This window comes from Delphinapterus leucas, chromosome 13 (genome assembly GCF_059928025.1).
Source record: "Delphinapterus leucas isolate spDelLeu-1000000601 "Yukka" chromosome 13, BTC_Dleu_Yukka2, whole genome shotgun sequence".
NCBI lineage: Eukaryota > Metazoa > Chordata > Mammalia > Artiodactyla > Monodontidae > Delphinapterus > Delphinapterus leucas.
This window is the reverse complement of record NC_143141.1, coordinates 49,423,076-49,436,456: the sequence shown is the minus strand read 5'-3', so window position 1 is coordinate 49,436,456 and position 13,381 is coordinate 49,423,076. Positions and strand designations below refer to the sequence as shown.

Here is a 13,381-nt window from a genome sequence, read left to right as displayed (position 1 = left end):
GTGTAAGATACACACAGATTTCAAAGACTCAATATAAAAGTGTGTAAAATAGCATGTTCATTTTATTTATTGTTTATATAGATTATATCTTAATATTTTGGATATATTGGACTAAAATAATTTGTTTAAATTAATTTACGTATTTTTTACTTTTAATGTGGGTCCTAGAAAATTTTTAATTATACATGAGGCTCACATTACAAGGCTGTTGGACAGTGCTGCCTTATAGAATTTTAACCAATTTTGCATCTATTAGCAAGTTGAGTTCAGCATTCCTGATTGTATGCATGAATATATACGTGTAATATATATACGTGTAATATAAATTCTCCTTTGAACCAGATGTAACATCTTCTATGTTCCCTCATTAATTAATGTGTTGAATAGAAATCTTTGACACATGTCATACTGTATTTGCATGAGAATCACAGTTTTAACATTTTATACTTTAGCAGCCAATTCTACAGAGTTGCTCCAACAGGCCCATCCAAATCTGTTCTTCCAGCCCTTCCAGTGATTTTGTAAGGACCTACTTCACTATATTAAATTCCATTGTAAAATAGCTAAGGTGGTTTTCATTACCTGCTACTGTACCCTGTCTGATACAATAGCTAAAAATTATTGAGTGCTTACTATTCTCTAGATATTGTGTAAAATGCTTTACACAGATTCTCTTGTTTAATCTTCATAACAACTCTCTGGGGTAGGCTATATACTCTCCTTTTTTTTACAGATGAGGCACTGAGAGTTTAAGAAAGTTGCCCAAGATGACCAGTTAAGAAGTGGTAACTGGATTCACATCCAAGCAGAATGACCCGAAAGTCCACTCCATTACCACTGTGCTGCCAGCATTTATTTTCTTTCTACAAAATGAAACAGAAGAGCATATCTGTCACTTTGTTGACGTGGAAACTGTGGTGTGGCAGAGAAGCTAGAGGTTTCAATCATGCCTTCACTTTTTCTGCCTTCTCTGCATCCAGGCCCTTGATTCAGATTGGCTGGTACTCAGAATCTCAGACATAGCTCATGCCTGGGTAGTTCTTCCAGACTCTCCCCCAGATGAGGAGGTTGAGTGACATGCTATTTCCCACTGCAGCTGAGAAGCAGCTCCACCAAGAACAAGAGGTTTTACTAGTGTAATTGCATTCAAGTGTGTGACTTGGAGGCTCACAGAGCTTGCTAAGCAGGCTGTCCATCATCTTTGGCAAAGGTAGAGAACAATTACGCTATAATAACTGCTTTTAAGGGCCTGCTGGGTGTCAGACATCGCATTAGGCAATTTATATACCTTCTCTTTAATCCTTTCAATAACTCAGTGAAGTATTATCCTATTTTAAAGATGAGGAATCTGGTCTCAGTTTAATTATGGATATCCTAGGATTCCCTTTATAATCACTGAACTCTTCACTAATCGTGGGCTACATATCTAACAGAAACTTTAGACATTATATCAGAATACGTTCAGGGGCTTCCCTGGTGGTGCAGTGGTTGAGAGTCCACCTGCCAATGCAGGGGACACAGGTTCGTGCCCCCGTCCGGGAAGATCCCACATGCCGCGGAGCGGCTGGGCCCGTGAGCCATGGCCGCTGAGCCTGTGCGTCCGGAGCCCGTGCTCTGCAACGGGAGAGGCCACAACAGTGAGAGGCCCATGTACCGCAAAAAAAAAAAAAGTTCAAATGCTTGTATTGATAATGAAGAAGTATATGATATTATTTGTCCACATGTAACTAAATAAGGAAACTTGCTAAAGAAAGAATAGCAAAAATATTATATGCTATCCTTTCATTATTAATGCTAATTTGAAAGCTTGAAATGAGCAGACAACTCAATATTTTCCAACATGCATCACGTTAGCTTTTAATTCATTAGCTGTCTTTTCCTACTGTTTGCTTTCTTGCTGTGGTCTACATTTTATACTGGTGCTACAGAGCTATGTGAAAGGATTATGCTGCCCCACTTTAGTCCCAGGAAATAGAACTGCTATGAATTATTAATAGTATTGGCTTTCTAATGCTTTAATTTCACCTCTTTGTTTCAGAGAAGGATATTAGTTAAATGGGATTTTTTTTTTACCGCTCCAGGAGCTTACTACATTTTGTAGGAAATGCTGACTTGAGTTATAGCAAAGATGGTCTTATGTTGATTTCCATCTCTACCTGTGATGGATCCTCCAATCATTCCACTCCTCTGTATCCTTGCTTAGTGATAGGTTAATAGGGAAGTTTTCAAACTGTGCTCTTCAGAGCCCTTGGGATTCCCCAGTGGTTCTCGAGGTGCAGCTGGCAGAGAGAAAGGCCTGGGGGGAAGGTTCTGCACCCCCAGGCCCCGACCATTCCCTTGTTCAGAGAAGCACTTCACTCCTGCTATAAGCAGTAAGCTTTTGTGCAAGATTATGTTGGAAGAAAGGATTCTTTTCTTTAAAAAGGAGCTTAAAAATCCTGAATTAATACAGCAAATACAATAAATAGGTGTCTGTACATCTTTGGGATACTAAGAAAAATGTCTAAGGATTTTTATTGGATAATCTCAACATGTATGAGCATATACAACCAATTGTGCGCTGAATTTGACCAAGGTGGCGGCAAATCAGGTGACTGGGTTTGCAGGATGGACTTGGCCCTCTTGTGGTGTTGAGATAGTCACCCTGAACTGAGTGGAGTCAGTTACTATGTTTATTTATGTAGTGAGTAAACTCACAATCACAAGAAATGCAGTAAAATCTGGGGGCTGGCAAAAATATTTATACATGGACAGATTCCCATGAACCACAGGCTTATATTCAGCTTATTAGGTCGATCCATAGGCTTCTAATTTTCTTTAAGAGACTGAATATTGTCATTATTTGAGTTATTTCACAGGGGACTTCCATCAGCAAAATATTTACTCATTTTCTGTAATAAGAGCAACTACTTCTTTACCTTTCAAAGAGTGGGGGGGGAAAAGCAGGAGGGTTTTGTTTTGTGTGAGGTAAAAATCGAAGAGTTAACAGGTCATGCTCAGGGTTCCTTTCTGTGTGTGGACTGTGTAGTCCCTATACAGTCTATGCCGCTTCCTCTCATGCATGGAAGCTACAGACCTGAGGAGGGCAGGCAGGTGACAAAGACTCCATTCATTCAGTAAATATGTATTGAGTGCCAATTATCACTGGGCATCATGCTAGATGTTGGGGATACAACAGTGTGTAAGACTCTGACCCTGCCTTCTTAGAATTTGCATTCTAATGTGGAGGAGGCACGTAGTGAATACATAAACAATCATAAACACAGCAATTATAAAATGTGGCAATTCCCATGATATACACAATAGCATGGGAGTAGGGCCCTTTTTAGATAGGGGCAGTCAAAGTGAGGTCTCTGAGAGGGCAGAAACCTCAGTGCATTTTAGAAGGCCACAGCTGGCCTCTTTGCTGGCTGCCAAGGCCATAAATGTGTGGCACTTACTGTACTTGACAGCTAAATGTGTGCCATCAGCACCCACGAATTAGAGACAATGCTGTGGAAACCCTGAGGGGACCAATAGTTGGTGATTCTCTGAATAGGAACAGAAAAACACAGCACAGTTAATTTATTAAATGAAGAGATTTTTCCTTGGTCACTTAACATTTATCAGCACTGTGTTTTATTTGTTTTTCTTTAATGCAAAGATGGCCTGAAGAATACTTAAAAGTAATATGTACAAGATCATTGTCCTTTGCCATTCCATAAAAAATTGTTTTCACAACTGTGAAAACATGTAAGGAATGTATCCATAATGGAATTCCTGTTTCTGTTATTTCTTTATAATTGTTAACGGCAACATGATTTTGGTAAAAGAATTAAACTTTACAAAAATTAGTTTTATTTTCAAAATTTCTACATAAGGCATTTATATTAGAGGGAAGGGAGGACATGGTTATCAAGTAACATGACTTCTGTCAATAGAATTTTCCAGTTTACATTCTCATTCTTTCATTTTTATTCATTGAACCTTCTTACTGTTTTTTAAAGCCTACCAGTGGATCATGTTGCTTAAAGATATACGCACACAAAGCAGACTCAGATTTACAGCAGAAATAATGGACTTGAGTCTTGTTCGAGAAAATATAATTCACCCATCCATCCAGCCATCCATTCAATATTTATTGAGTCTATGAAACTGATAGGTAAAATATGCTGGAGTTAAGAGCGTGTATTATGATCGTGTTGGGTGCACACAGTTCATGATTCAATCTTTCTCTGCATAGTTACTGTAGCAATTCTCTGACAGGCATGTAAGTAGCCAAAATGTGGCTAGAGAAGCTAAAATAAAGAGCAATTTGAAATTATCCACTGTGTTAAAAATTGACTAACAGAATGAATTCTGGAAAAATACATGGGGTGGTTTACCTAGGCAACCACAAAGAAAAGAAAAGAGAAACTATTATATCACCAAGGAAGTTCAGTAAGCCATCTGATTACAATATGAGAAATCACTAGTTTCTCTGTATACCAGTTTAAAAACATGATGATTAAAAAGCATCTTGTTCAAAACAGCAAGAAAAATAGAACATATCTAAGTATAAACTTACCAAGAAATATACAGGACCTGAATTTAAGCAAACAAAATTTTAATGAGGAACATAAACACTTGAACAAAAGTAGACAAAATTGTTACTTTTTTTAATACAGTTTTCTTGAAGTTTAATAATTTTTTGAAGTAATACAAGATCAGTCAAGAGAATGTGTTTCTTTTTTCAAAAAAGACATTTGGTTTAAATCACTGTACTTGGTTTTTAAGTGGGTTTTTAAAAATAATTTACATAGATTTCTTTTTTGTCTTGCTTTATGAGAAATACTGATCAGCATATTGCTTCTTTGAAAAGGGGGGTCAAATCACCCAATTCTTTGTGAGAAATAAATTAAAATTATTTAATTATTGACTTCACTTTATTCATAATCAATACTCTACTCATAAATACTTTTTTTTTTTTTTTTTTTTTTTTTGAGGTACGCGGGCCTCTAACTGTTGTGGCCTCTCCCGTTGCGGAGCACAGGCTCCGGACGCGCAGGCTCAGTAGTTGTGGCACACGGGCCCAGCCCCTCCACAGCATGTGGGATCTTCCCAGACTGCGGCACGAACCCGTGTCCCCTGCATTGGCAGGCGGACTCTCAACCACTGCGCCACCAGGGAAGCCCCATAAATACTTTTTATTCATAAATATTCATGAAAAAGTAAAAGGAATATTGAATAATTTAAATACATATAACAAATTATTTTTAAATTTTTATTTTATATTGGAGTAGAGTTGATTAACAGTGTTGTGTTAGTTTCAGGGGTACAGCAAAGTGATTCAGTTGTACATATACATGTATCTATTCTTTTTCAAATTTTTTTCCCATTTAGGTTATTACAGAAGACTAAGCAGAGTTCCCTATGCTATACAGTAGGTCCTTGTTGGTCATCTATTTTAAATATAGCAGTGTGTATATGTCAATCCCAACCTCCCAGTTTATCCCTCCTCTGCCCCCTCCCAGCCACCTTTTCCCTTTGGTAACCATAAGTTTGTTTTCTAAGTCTGTGAGTCTATTTCTGTTTTGTAGGTAAGTTCATTTGTATCTTTTTTTTTTTAGATTCCACATATAAGTGATATCATATGATATTTATCTTTCTCTGTCTCAGTTACTTCACTTAGTATGATAATCTCCAGGTCCAACCATGTTACTGCAAATGCATTATTTCATTCTTTTAATGGCTGAGTAATATTCTGTTGTATATATGTACCACATCTTCTTTATCCGTTCATCTGCTGATGGACATTTAGGTTACTTCCATGTCTTGGCTATCATAGACAGCACCGCAATGAACATTGGAGTGCATGTATCCTTTCAAACCATGTTTCTCTCTGGATATATGCCCAGGAGGGGGATTGCTGGATCATATGGTAGCTCTATTTTTAGTTTTTTAAGGAACGTCCATACTGTTCTCCATAGTGGATGTACCGATTTACATTCCCACCAACAGTGAACCTCACTTTTCCCCACAACTTCTCCAGCATTTATTGTTTGTAGACTTTTTGATGATGTCCATTCTCACCAATGTGAGGTGATATCTCATTATACTTTTGATTTTCATTTCTCTAATAATTAGCGATGTTGAGCATCTTTTCATGTGCCTTTTGTTCATCTGTATGTCTTCTTTGGAGAAACGTCTATTCAGAGCTTCTGCCTATTTTTTGATTGGGTTGTTTGTTTTATTGATATTGAGCTGCATGAGCTGTTTACAGGTTTTGGAGATTAATCCCTTGTCAGTCGCATCATTTTCAAATATTTTCTCCATTCTGAGGGTTGTCTTTTCATTTTGTTTATGGTCTCCTTTGCTGTGCAAAAGCTTTTGAGTTTAATTGGGTCCCATTTGTTTATTTTTGTTTTTATTTCCATTACTCTAGGAGATGTATCAAAAAAGATATTGCTGTGATTTACGTCACACTGCTTTTCCTATGTTTTCCTCTAAGAGTTTTATAGTATCAGTTCTTACATTTAGGTCTTTAATCCATTTTGAGTTTATTTTTGTGTATGGTGTTAAAGAATGTTCTAATTTCATTTTTTTACATGTAGCTGTCCAGTTTTCCCAGCACCACTTATTGAAGAGACTGTCTTTCCTCCACTGTACAATCTTGCCTCCTTTATTGTAGATTAATTGACCATAGGTGTGTGGGTTTATTTCTGGGCTTTCTATCCTGTTCCATTGATCTATATTTCTGTTTGTGTGCCAGTACCATACTGTCTTGATGGCTGTAGCTTTGTAGTATAGTCTGAAGTCAGGGAGCCTGATTCCTCTGGCTCCATTTTTCTTTCTGAAGATTGCTTTGGCTATTCGGGGTCTTTTGTGTCTTCATACAAATTAAGATTTTTTTGTTCTAGTTCTGTGAAAAATGCCATTGGTAATTTGATAGGGTTTGCACTGAATCTTTAGATTGCTGTGGGTAGTAAAGTCATTTTGAGAATATTGATTCTTCCAATCCAAGAAATGGTATATCTTTCCATCTGTTTGTGTCATCTTTGATTTCTTTCGTTAGTGTCTCACAGTTTTTGGAGAACAGGACTTTTGTCTCCTTAGGTAGTTTATTCCTAGGTATTTTATTCTTTTTGAGGTGATGGTAAATGGGGTTGTTTCTTTAATTTCTCTTTCTGATCTTTCATTGTTAGTGTATAGGAATGCAAGAGATTTTTGTGCATTAATTTTGTATCCTGCAACTTTACCAAATTCATTGATGAGCTCTAGTAGTTTTCTCATCACATCTTTAGGATTTTCTATGTATAGTATCATGTTGTCTGCAAACAGTGACAGTTTTACATCTTTTCCAATTTGGATTCCTTTTATTTCTTTTTCTTCTCTAATTGCCATGGCTAGGACTTCCAAAACTATGTTGAATAAAAGTGGTGAAAGTGGACATCCTTGTGTTGTTCCTGATCTTAGAGGAAATGCTTTCAGCTTTTCACCATTGAGAATGATGTTAGCTGTGGGTTTGTCATATATGGCCTTTTTTATGTTGAGATATGTTCCCTCTATGCCCACTTTCAGGAGAGTTTTTATCATAAATGGGTGTTGAATTTTGTCAAAAGCTTTTTCTGCATCTATTGAGATGATCATATGGTTTTTATTCTTCAATTTGTTGATGTGTATCACACTGATTTGCAGATATTGAAAAATCTCCTGGTCTGTATCTTCCCGGACCAGGGCACGAACCCACGTCCCCTGCATCGGCAGGTGGACTCCCAACCACTGCGCCACCAGGGAAGCCCTTTGTTGATGATTTTTGCATCTGTGTTCATCAGTGGTATTGGTCTGTAATTTTCTTTTTTCCTGGTATCTTTGTCTAGTTTTGGTATCAGGGTGATGAGGGCCTCAGAATGAATGGGAGTGTTCCTTCCTCTGCAATTTTTTGGAATAGTTTGAAAAGGATAAACTTTTCTCTGTTTGATAGAATTCACCTGTGAAGCCATCTAGTCCTGGACTTTTGTTTGTTGGGAGTTTTTAAACCATGGTTTCAATTTCAGTACTTGTGATTGGTCTGTTCATATTTTCTATTTCTTCCTGGTTCAGTCTTGGGAGATTGCACCTTTCTAAGAATTTGTCCATTTCTTCTACATTGTCCATTTTATTGGCATATAGTTGCTTGTAGTAGTTTCTTATGATCTTTTGTATTTCTGTAGTGTCCACTGTAACTTCTCCTTTTTCATTTCTAATTTTATTGAGTCCTCTTTTTTTTCTTGATGAGTCAGGCTAAAGTTTTATCAATTTTGTTTATCTTTTCAAAGAACTAGATTTTAGTTTCATTGATCTTTTCTATTTTTTTCTTTGTCTCTATTTCATTTATTTCTGCTCTGATCTTTATGATTCCTTTCCTTTTACTAACTTTGGGTTTTGTTTGTTCTTTCTCTAGTTGCTTTAGATGTAAGGTTAGATTGAGGAAAGAACCTCATTTTAGATGCCTATGTATGCACTCCAGTATCTAGAATATACCTTGCATACAGTGCTACTTAAATACTTATTGAATTGAATTAATGGGTACTATTGGATTATGTGGTTCTTTTACACATTAATGGGGAGTGGGAAAGATATATATCTCATTCCAATCACATCCTCACTAATTAGATAAAAATTTGTGACTAGTTATTTTTTGGCTAGGAAAACTCTTATGTCTGACATTTCCAGACCTGAGCCACCGCTATCAAAGGCAAGGGCAGCACATGAAGAGTGAGGTCTTAGGGCTTGCCACGTGACAGATGACCAGAATACTCCTAGGTGAGTAGGCACGTCAGGCAAGACAGTGCCTAGCAACATGGATGACATGTGTGGAGCCATGGCACAGAGTGGCCCTCCCCCGACACACACACACACACACACACACAGTGTAACCTAACAGCATGACCATTCTGCTCCTACCAGTGGTGTAAATTCCTCCTTGGCCCATAGGTCTAGCCAGTGAAGAAGTTCTTGGTGGTGTTGAAGATCAACTACAGGTAGATAGTCAAGCTCTCAACTAGTTAAATACACAGAGCTCAGGTGGATTAGTCATTGCAGCTTTGATGTCCACTAGTCCAAGTCCTGGACTCAGTGGTTCAAGTTCCTTATTCTCGCTGGAGCCCATTCAAATATGGCTTTCACTCCACCAACACTGTTCTTGTCAAGGTCATCAGTGACCCCTGTGTTACTAAACACAATGGTCAATTCTCAGTCCTCACCTTACTTGACCTGCTGGCAATGTTGCCCCAGTTGATCTCTCCCTGTTCCCAGAGGGCTTCATTTGACTCTCAGGACACAATGCTCTCCCAGTTTTTCTCCTACCTCACTGGATGCTTTCTTTTCCTTTGCTGGTTCTTCTTCTACTTCCTGAGCTCTTAACATTGGGATGCCCTACAGTGCAGTCTGTGGACCTCTTTCCTTTTCTATCTACAGTCATTTTCTTGGTGATCCCATCCATTCTTATGGCTTTCAGTGCTATCTACAGACAAATTCCAAATTTCATCTCTCCAGATTCATAGATCCAGCTGCCTACTCAACATCTCATTTAGATGTTTAACAGACATCTCAAATTTAACATTCCATAACTGAACTTCTGATCTTTCCCCCAAATCTGCTCTTCTCACAGTCTCTCCATTTCAGTAAATGACAATTCCATCCTGTAGTTTTTCAAACCAATTGTAGTTTTTCAAACCAATAACCCCAGTATCATCCTTCAGTCTCCTCTTTTTCTCACACCCACATCCAATCTGTCAGCAAATCCATTGACTATACCTTCACAGTATATCCAGAATCTGATCACTGTCACCACCACCACTGCTCCTACCCTGGGAAAGTTACTTAACTCTTCTGTGTCTCTTTCCTCATCAGTAACTTAGGAGGACTAATGGACTATAGCTTACAGGGTTAATGTGTGGATTAAAGGAAAATAGTGTATGTAAAGAATTTAGCACAGTGCTGAGCAAACAGGTAGTGCTTCATAAACGTTAGCTTTTATTTCTATTGGCCTTTCTTTTCTAGAAGGTTTCAAGGAGATTTGACTGGTAATGTTGAAGCCATCAGCCGTTTTCATAATAACTGAACTTCATTCTTCAACACATGCAATTTTGATTTTTAAGATTTCAACTAAATGAGTTGAAGAAAAGAAAATGTTGCTGTGCTGATGGCTTAGCTTATGAAAAAGAATTTAAAAAAAGCTCACCTTACCCAGAAAAATTGTCACAAATAAGAATCAAAAAGGGGGTTAAAACAAACTACTATTTGTAAAATAAATAAGATACAAGGATATAATGTACAGCACAGGGAACATAGACAATATTTTATAATAACTTTAAGTGGAGTGTAATCTATAAAAATATTGAATCACTATGTTGTACACCTGAAACTAATATTGTAAATCCACTATATGCCAATAATAGAGTTAAATAACACAAGGGCAATCTTGAATCATTGTCATTCTTCTCCAGTCTGATTAAGAGTAATTTTCAGCTAGTCAGACAACTTTAGCTTAGAAAATATTCTTAATTCAAGGTTATGTGAGATTGTTACATATGATACTGCACAGCTGTACACAGCACTAGCTTCACAACCTCAAAGACTTTTGGGGATATGAGGAAACTTGTAGACTGTTTCTACAACTGGGATAACAGCCATCATTTGTATAAAACTGCCTCCTATTATTATTAACCTGTAGTCCCACTTAATCTGAAATGCCAACTAATTATTAGTAGGTAGAAAGATTCTGGAAAATCCTTAACAATATCTGAGGTGTTAGCAATTACAGTAATCTTGGAATTTATATGAAGCATCTCAGTAAGTACCAAATGTATAAATTATCACTTATTAGTGATATGTATAAATTAGACACATGATATCACTAATAAGAAAAAACACTATATAAGCAGAAAAAGTTTCAGAACATTTACTCTGTCTCTTTAATGCACTTTGCTAATATATATGGTAAGAAATGGTTTTTGAATAGATAAGAAAAATATTCATCTAATTTTATTTTAATGTTTAAATAAAGAATAAATGTGATTTTTCCCACATTCTTTCATTCTTTCTCTCTCATTCTGCACATACATATATATAATCTACCATGTGCTGGGTAAGGAGAAAAACTCATGGTGCATTGTTTTTCTTCTTTATAAAAATATTTTTATCCTTTTGCATACAAGAGTTAGGTAGTAATGGCATCGGATGTTTTAAGAGGAGGGAAATAACCCCAATATGAAATCATCCAGAGTTGACTGTGCTTAATTTGTCATTAGCTTTTCTTTGTCCACATTTAATTATATGTTAAACTCTGTGGTATTCTGATATAAAATTTTCACGTTGTACAAATCATGTATATATTTCACAGTATATGCAGAAGTTACTTAGTAAACATAAACTCCCATTATTACTCATCGTGGGATCATTTTAGCTAGTCTATATGTACTTAAATGCTAATTTTTATTTATTTGTTTATTTTTTGTAGGAAGTCCTGGCTGAGCAATGTTGGAAGTCCTAGTTCTCGCATCGATCGCACGACCTTTTCCAATGAAAAAACCATCTCTAAACTTGAATACTCTAATTTTACTATTCGATACTAATAGGAGAAAAATTAAAATTGTAACGCTCATACTGCACAAAAGACACTATGTATTCTTAAGTCTATATACTACAATGATAGTAGCAGAGTAGGGTAAAAAAAAGGAACTTTCTGTTCTGAAAGCTACATTATATGTTACTAAAAATATCTGACACTGAAATCGTTTTGCTCAAATATGTTTTTAACAAGCCAAAACTTAGCGTTCTAAAATTTAAAATGTCATTACAAAATATTTAATATTAATATTTTACTGTATTTAAACTTGTCTCTTGGAATCTTTAATTCTAATATTATGGCATACATGTTATTTGGCTGGACATAAAATAAAGTTAACCATGTAAAAATTATTTTTAGGTATTGTTGTCTGAATTGCATTCTAAAATCTCTGAATAATAATTTGTTGTTAAAGTTGAATAATTTGTTTAATAACAACAACAACAAAATAACCAGTAGTTAGATATAAATGTATATGATGATCAGCATAGCCCTAAAATCAATAGTTTCAAAAACTCCGGTTAAATGAGAACATGACTCAGTACTTCGGTTGGAAGTACTTAATGCTTTCTAGGAACTATATTGTTCTGTACAGTGAACAGATGAGTGAAGAACCCACACTGGTAGTGTAGCAAGCTGCAAGGTTTATATCCACAAACACCCACAATGGATGGCCTATGAACCAGAAAAGGAACTGAGAGTCTAAATAAATCATACTATCCCCCAAACTTGGCCTATCATCCAGGGATTTTCACATACAGTTGATAATTAAGCAACATAGTATTTTAAGGGGAAGGTTTATTTCTATACTACAGAATCATACTCTGGAAAATGGGAGACCTTTAACTCAAAATACTGGGGAATTTCAAATTTGTAGGTATATACTTACATATTCCTTCAATGATTTACAAGTTTTTATAACAATGGAATCCATTAAAACAAAGGTTTACATGGAATTTTATACATAAAGCAAGTGGAAAAGAACTAGAATGATTGAAATCGGGGTCTGTGGAGCCCTGCACACTTGGTCTCAGTTTTCCCTCCCGCATCTTGTCCTCAGCAATTGTCCAATAATTTCAAATGCCTTGGGAATACAGGCTAGAAACCACCATTCTGTATCTATGGAACAAATCTCTATTGCTACACTCCATGGCATACAGAAAGAATTCAGGCCTCTCTTCTCTACCTGCTGCAATATTAGAATTAAGGAGATGAAGCATGGGCTGACTTTTGTTCACTTGAATGGTTAATTCGATGATAATATTGATATCAAATGTATACAAGCAGACAATACAACTTCAGGAAATGACATTTTTTTTAACTTTCCAAATACACTTAAAGGAGTAAAGAACTTTCCTACTTTTTTTAATACCATCACCACGTAAAGGAGACTCAACTGTGTTATTCGTTTGGGTTTTCCTCTCCCTGTATTTCCCCACTCCTGATTCAAGGAAGGTCAACAAGTCTTTAGCTCCTTTACCTCAAGGAGGGTTTTGGTGCCAGATTCCCTGAAGACGACTTTCCTTCCAAGGTTTCATTTTAAAGGGAGCATTATGCTGTGAGTTGAGGAGAAAGACAAACACTATGCCTTTAGCAGGTAAAAGAGAAGCAGAAGTGGCAAGAGCCAAGGGGACAACGAGATTATCCAAGACTTTGGAAAGGGACCAAAGGCAATGGATTTCCCAAGAGATGGAGACCTGTGCCTTTCTCCCCAACAGCACCTCTGGGGGACGGCCAAATCTGAGAAGGGAACAGCTGTGGTCCACCCAGAGAAGCTAGATCCCAAGCCCAGGGGCTCCCAGTCCTAGCAAG

The 13,381-nt window shown here is 36.7% G+C and overlaps 1 protein-coding gene across 1 annotated transcript in view; it reads left to right on the top strand.

The window, feature by feature from the left end:
- Window positions 1-11,937, top strand: part of ACYP2 (acylphosphatase 2) — a 166,983-nt gene extending 155,046 nt beyond the window's left edge. Inside the window, exon 4 of the mRNA XM_022597168.3 lies at window positions 11,462-11,937. Within this exon, the coding sequence (XP_022452876.1) occupies window positions 11,462-11,576 (115 nt within the window). The 3' untranslated portion in view covers window positions 11,577-11,937. The remainder of the gene's footprint in view (window positions 1-11,461) is intronic.
- Window positions 11,938-13,381: the final 1,444 nt, after the last annotated feature.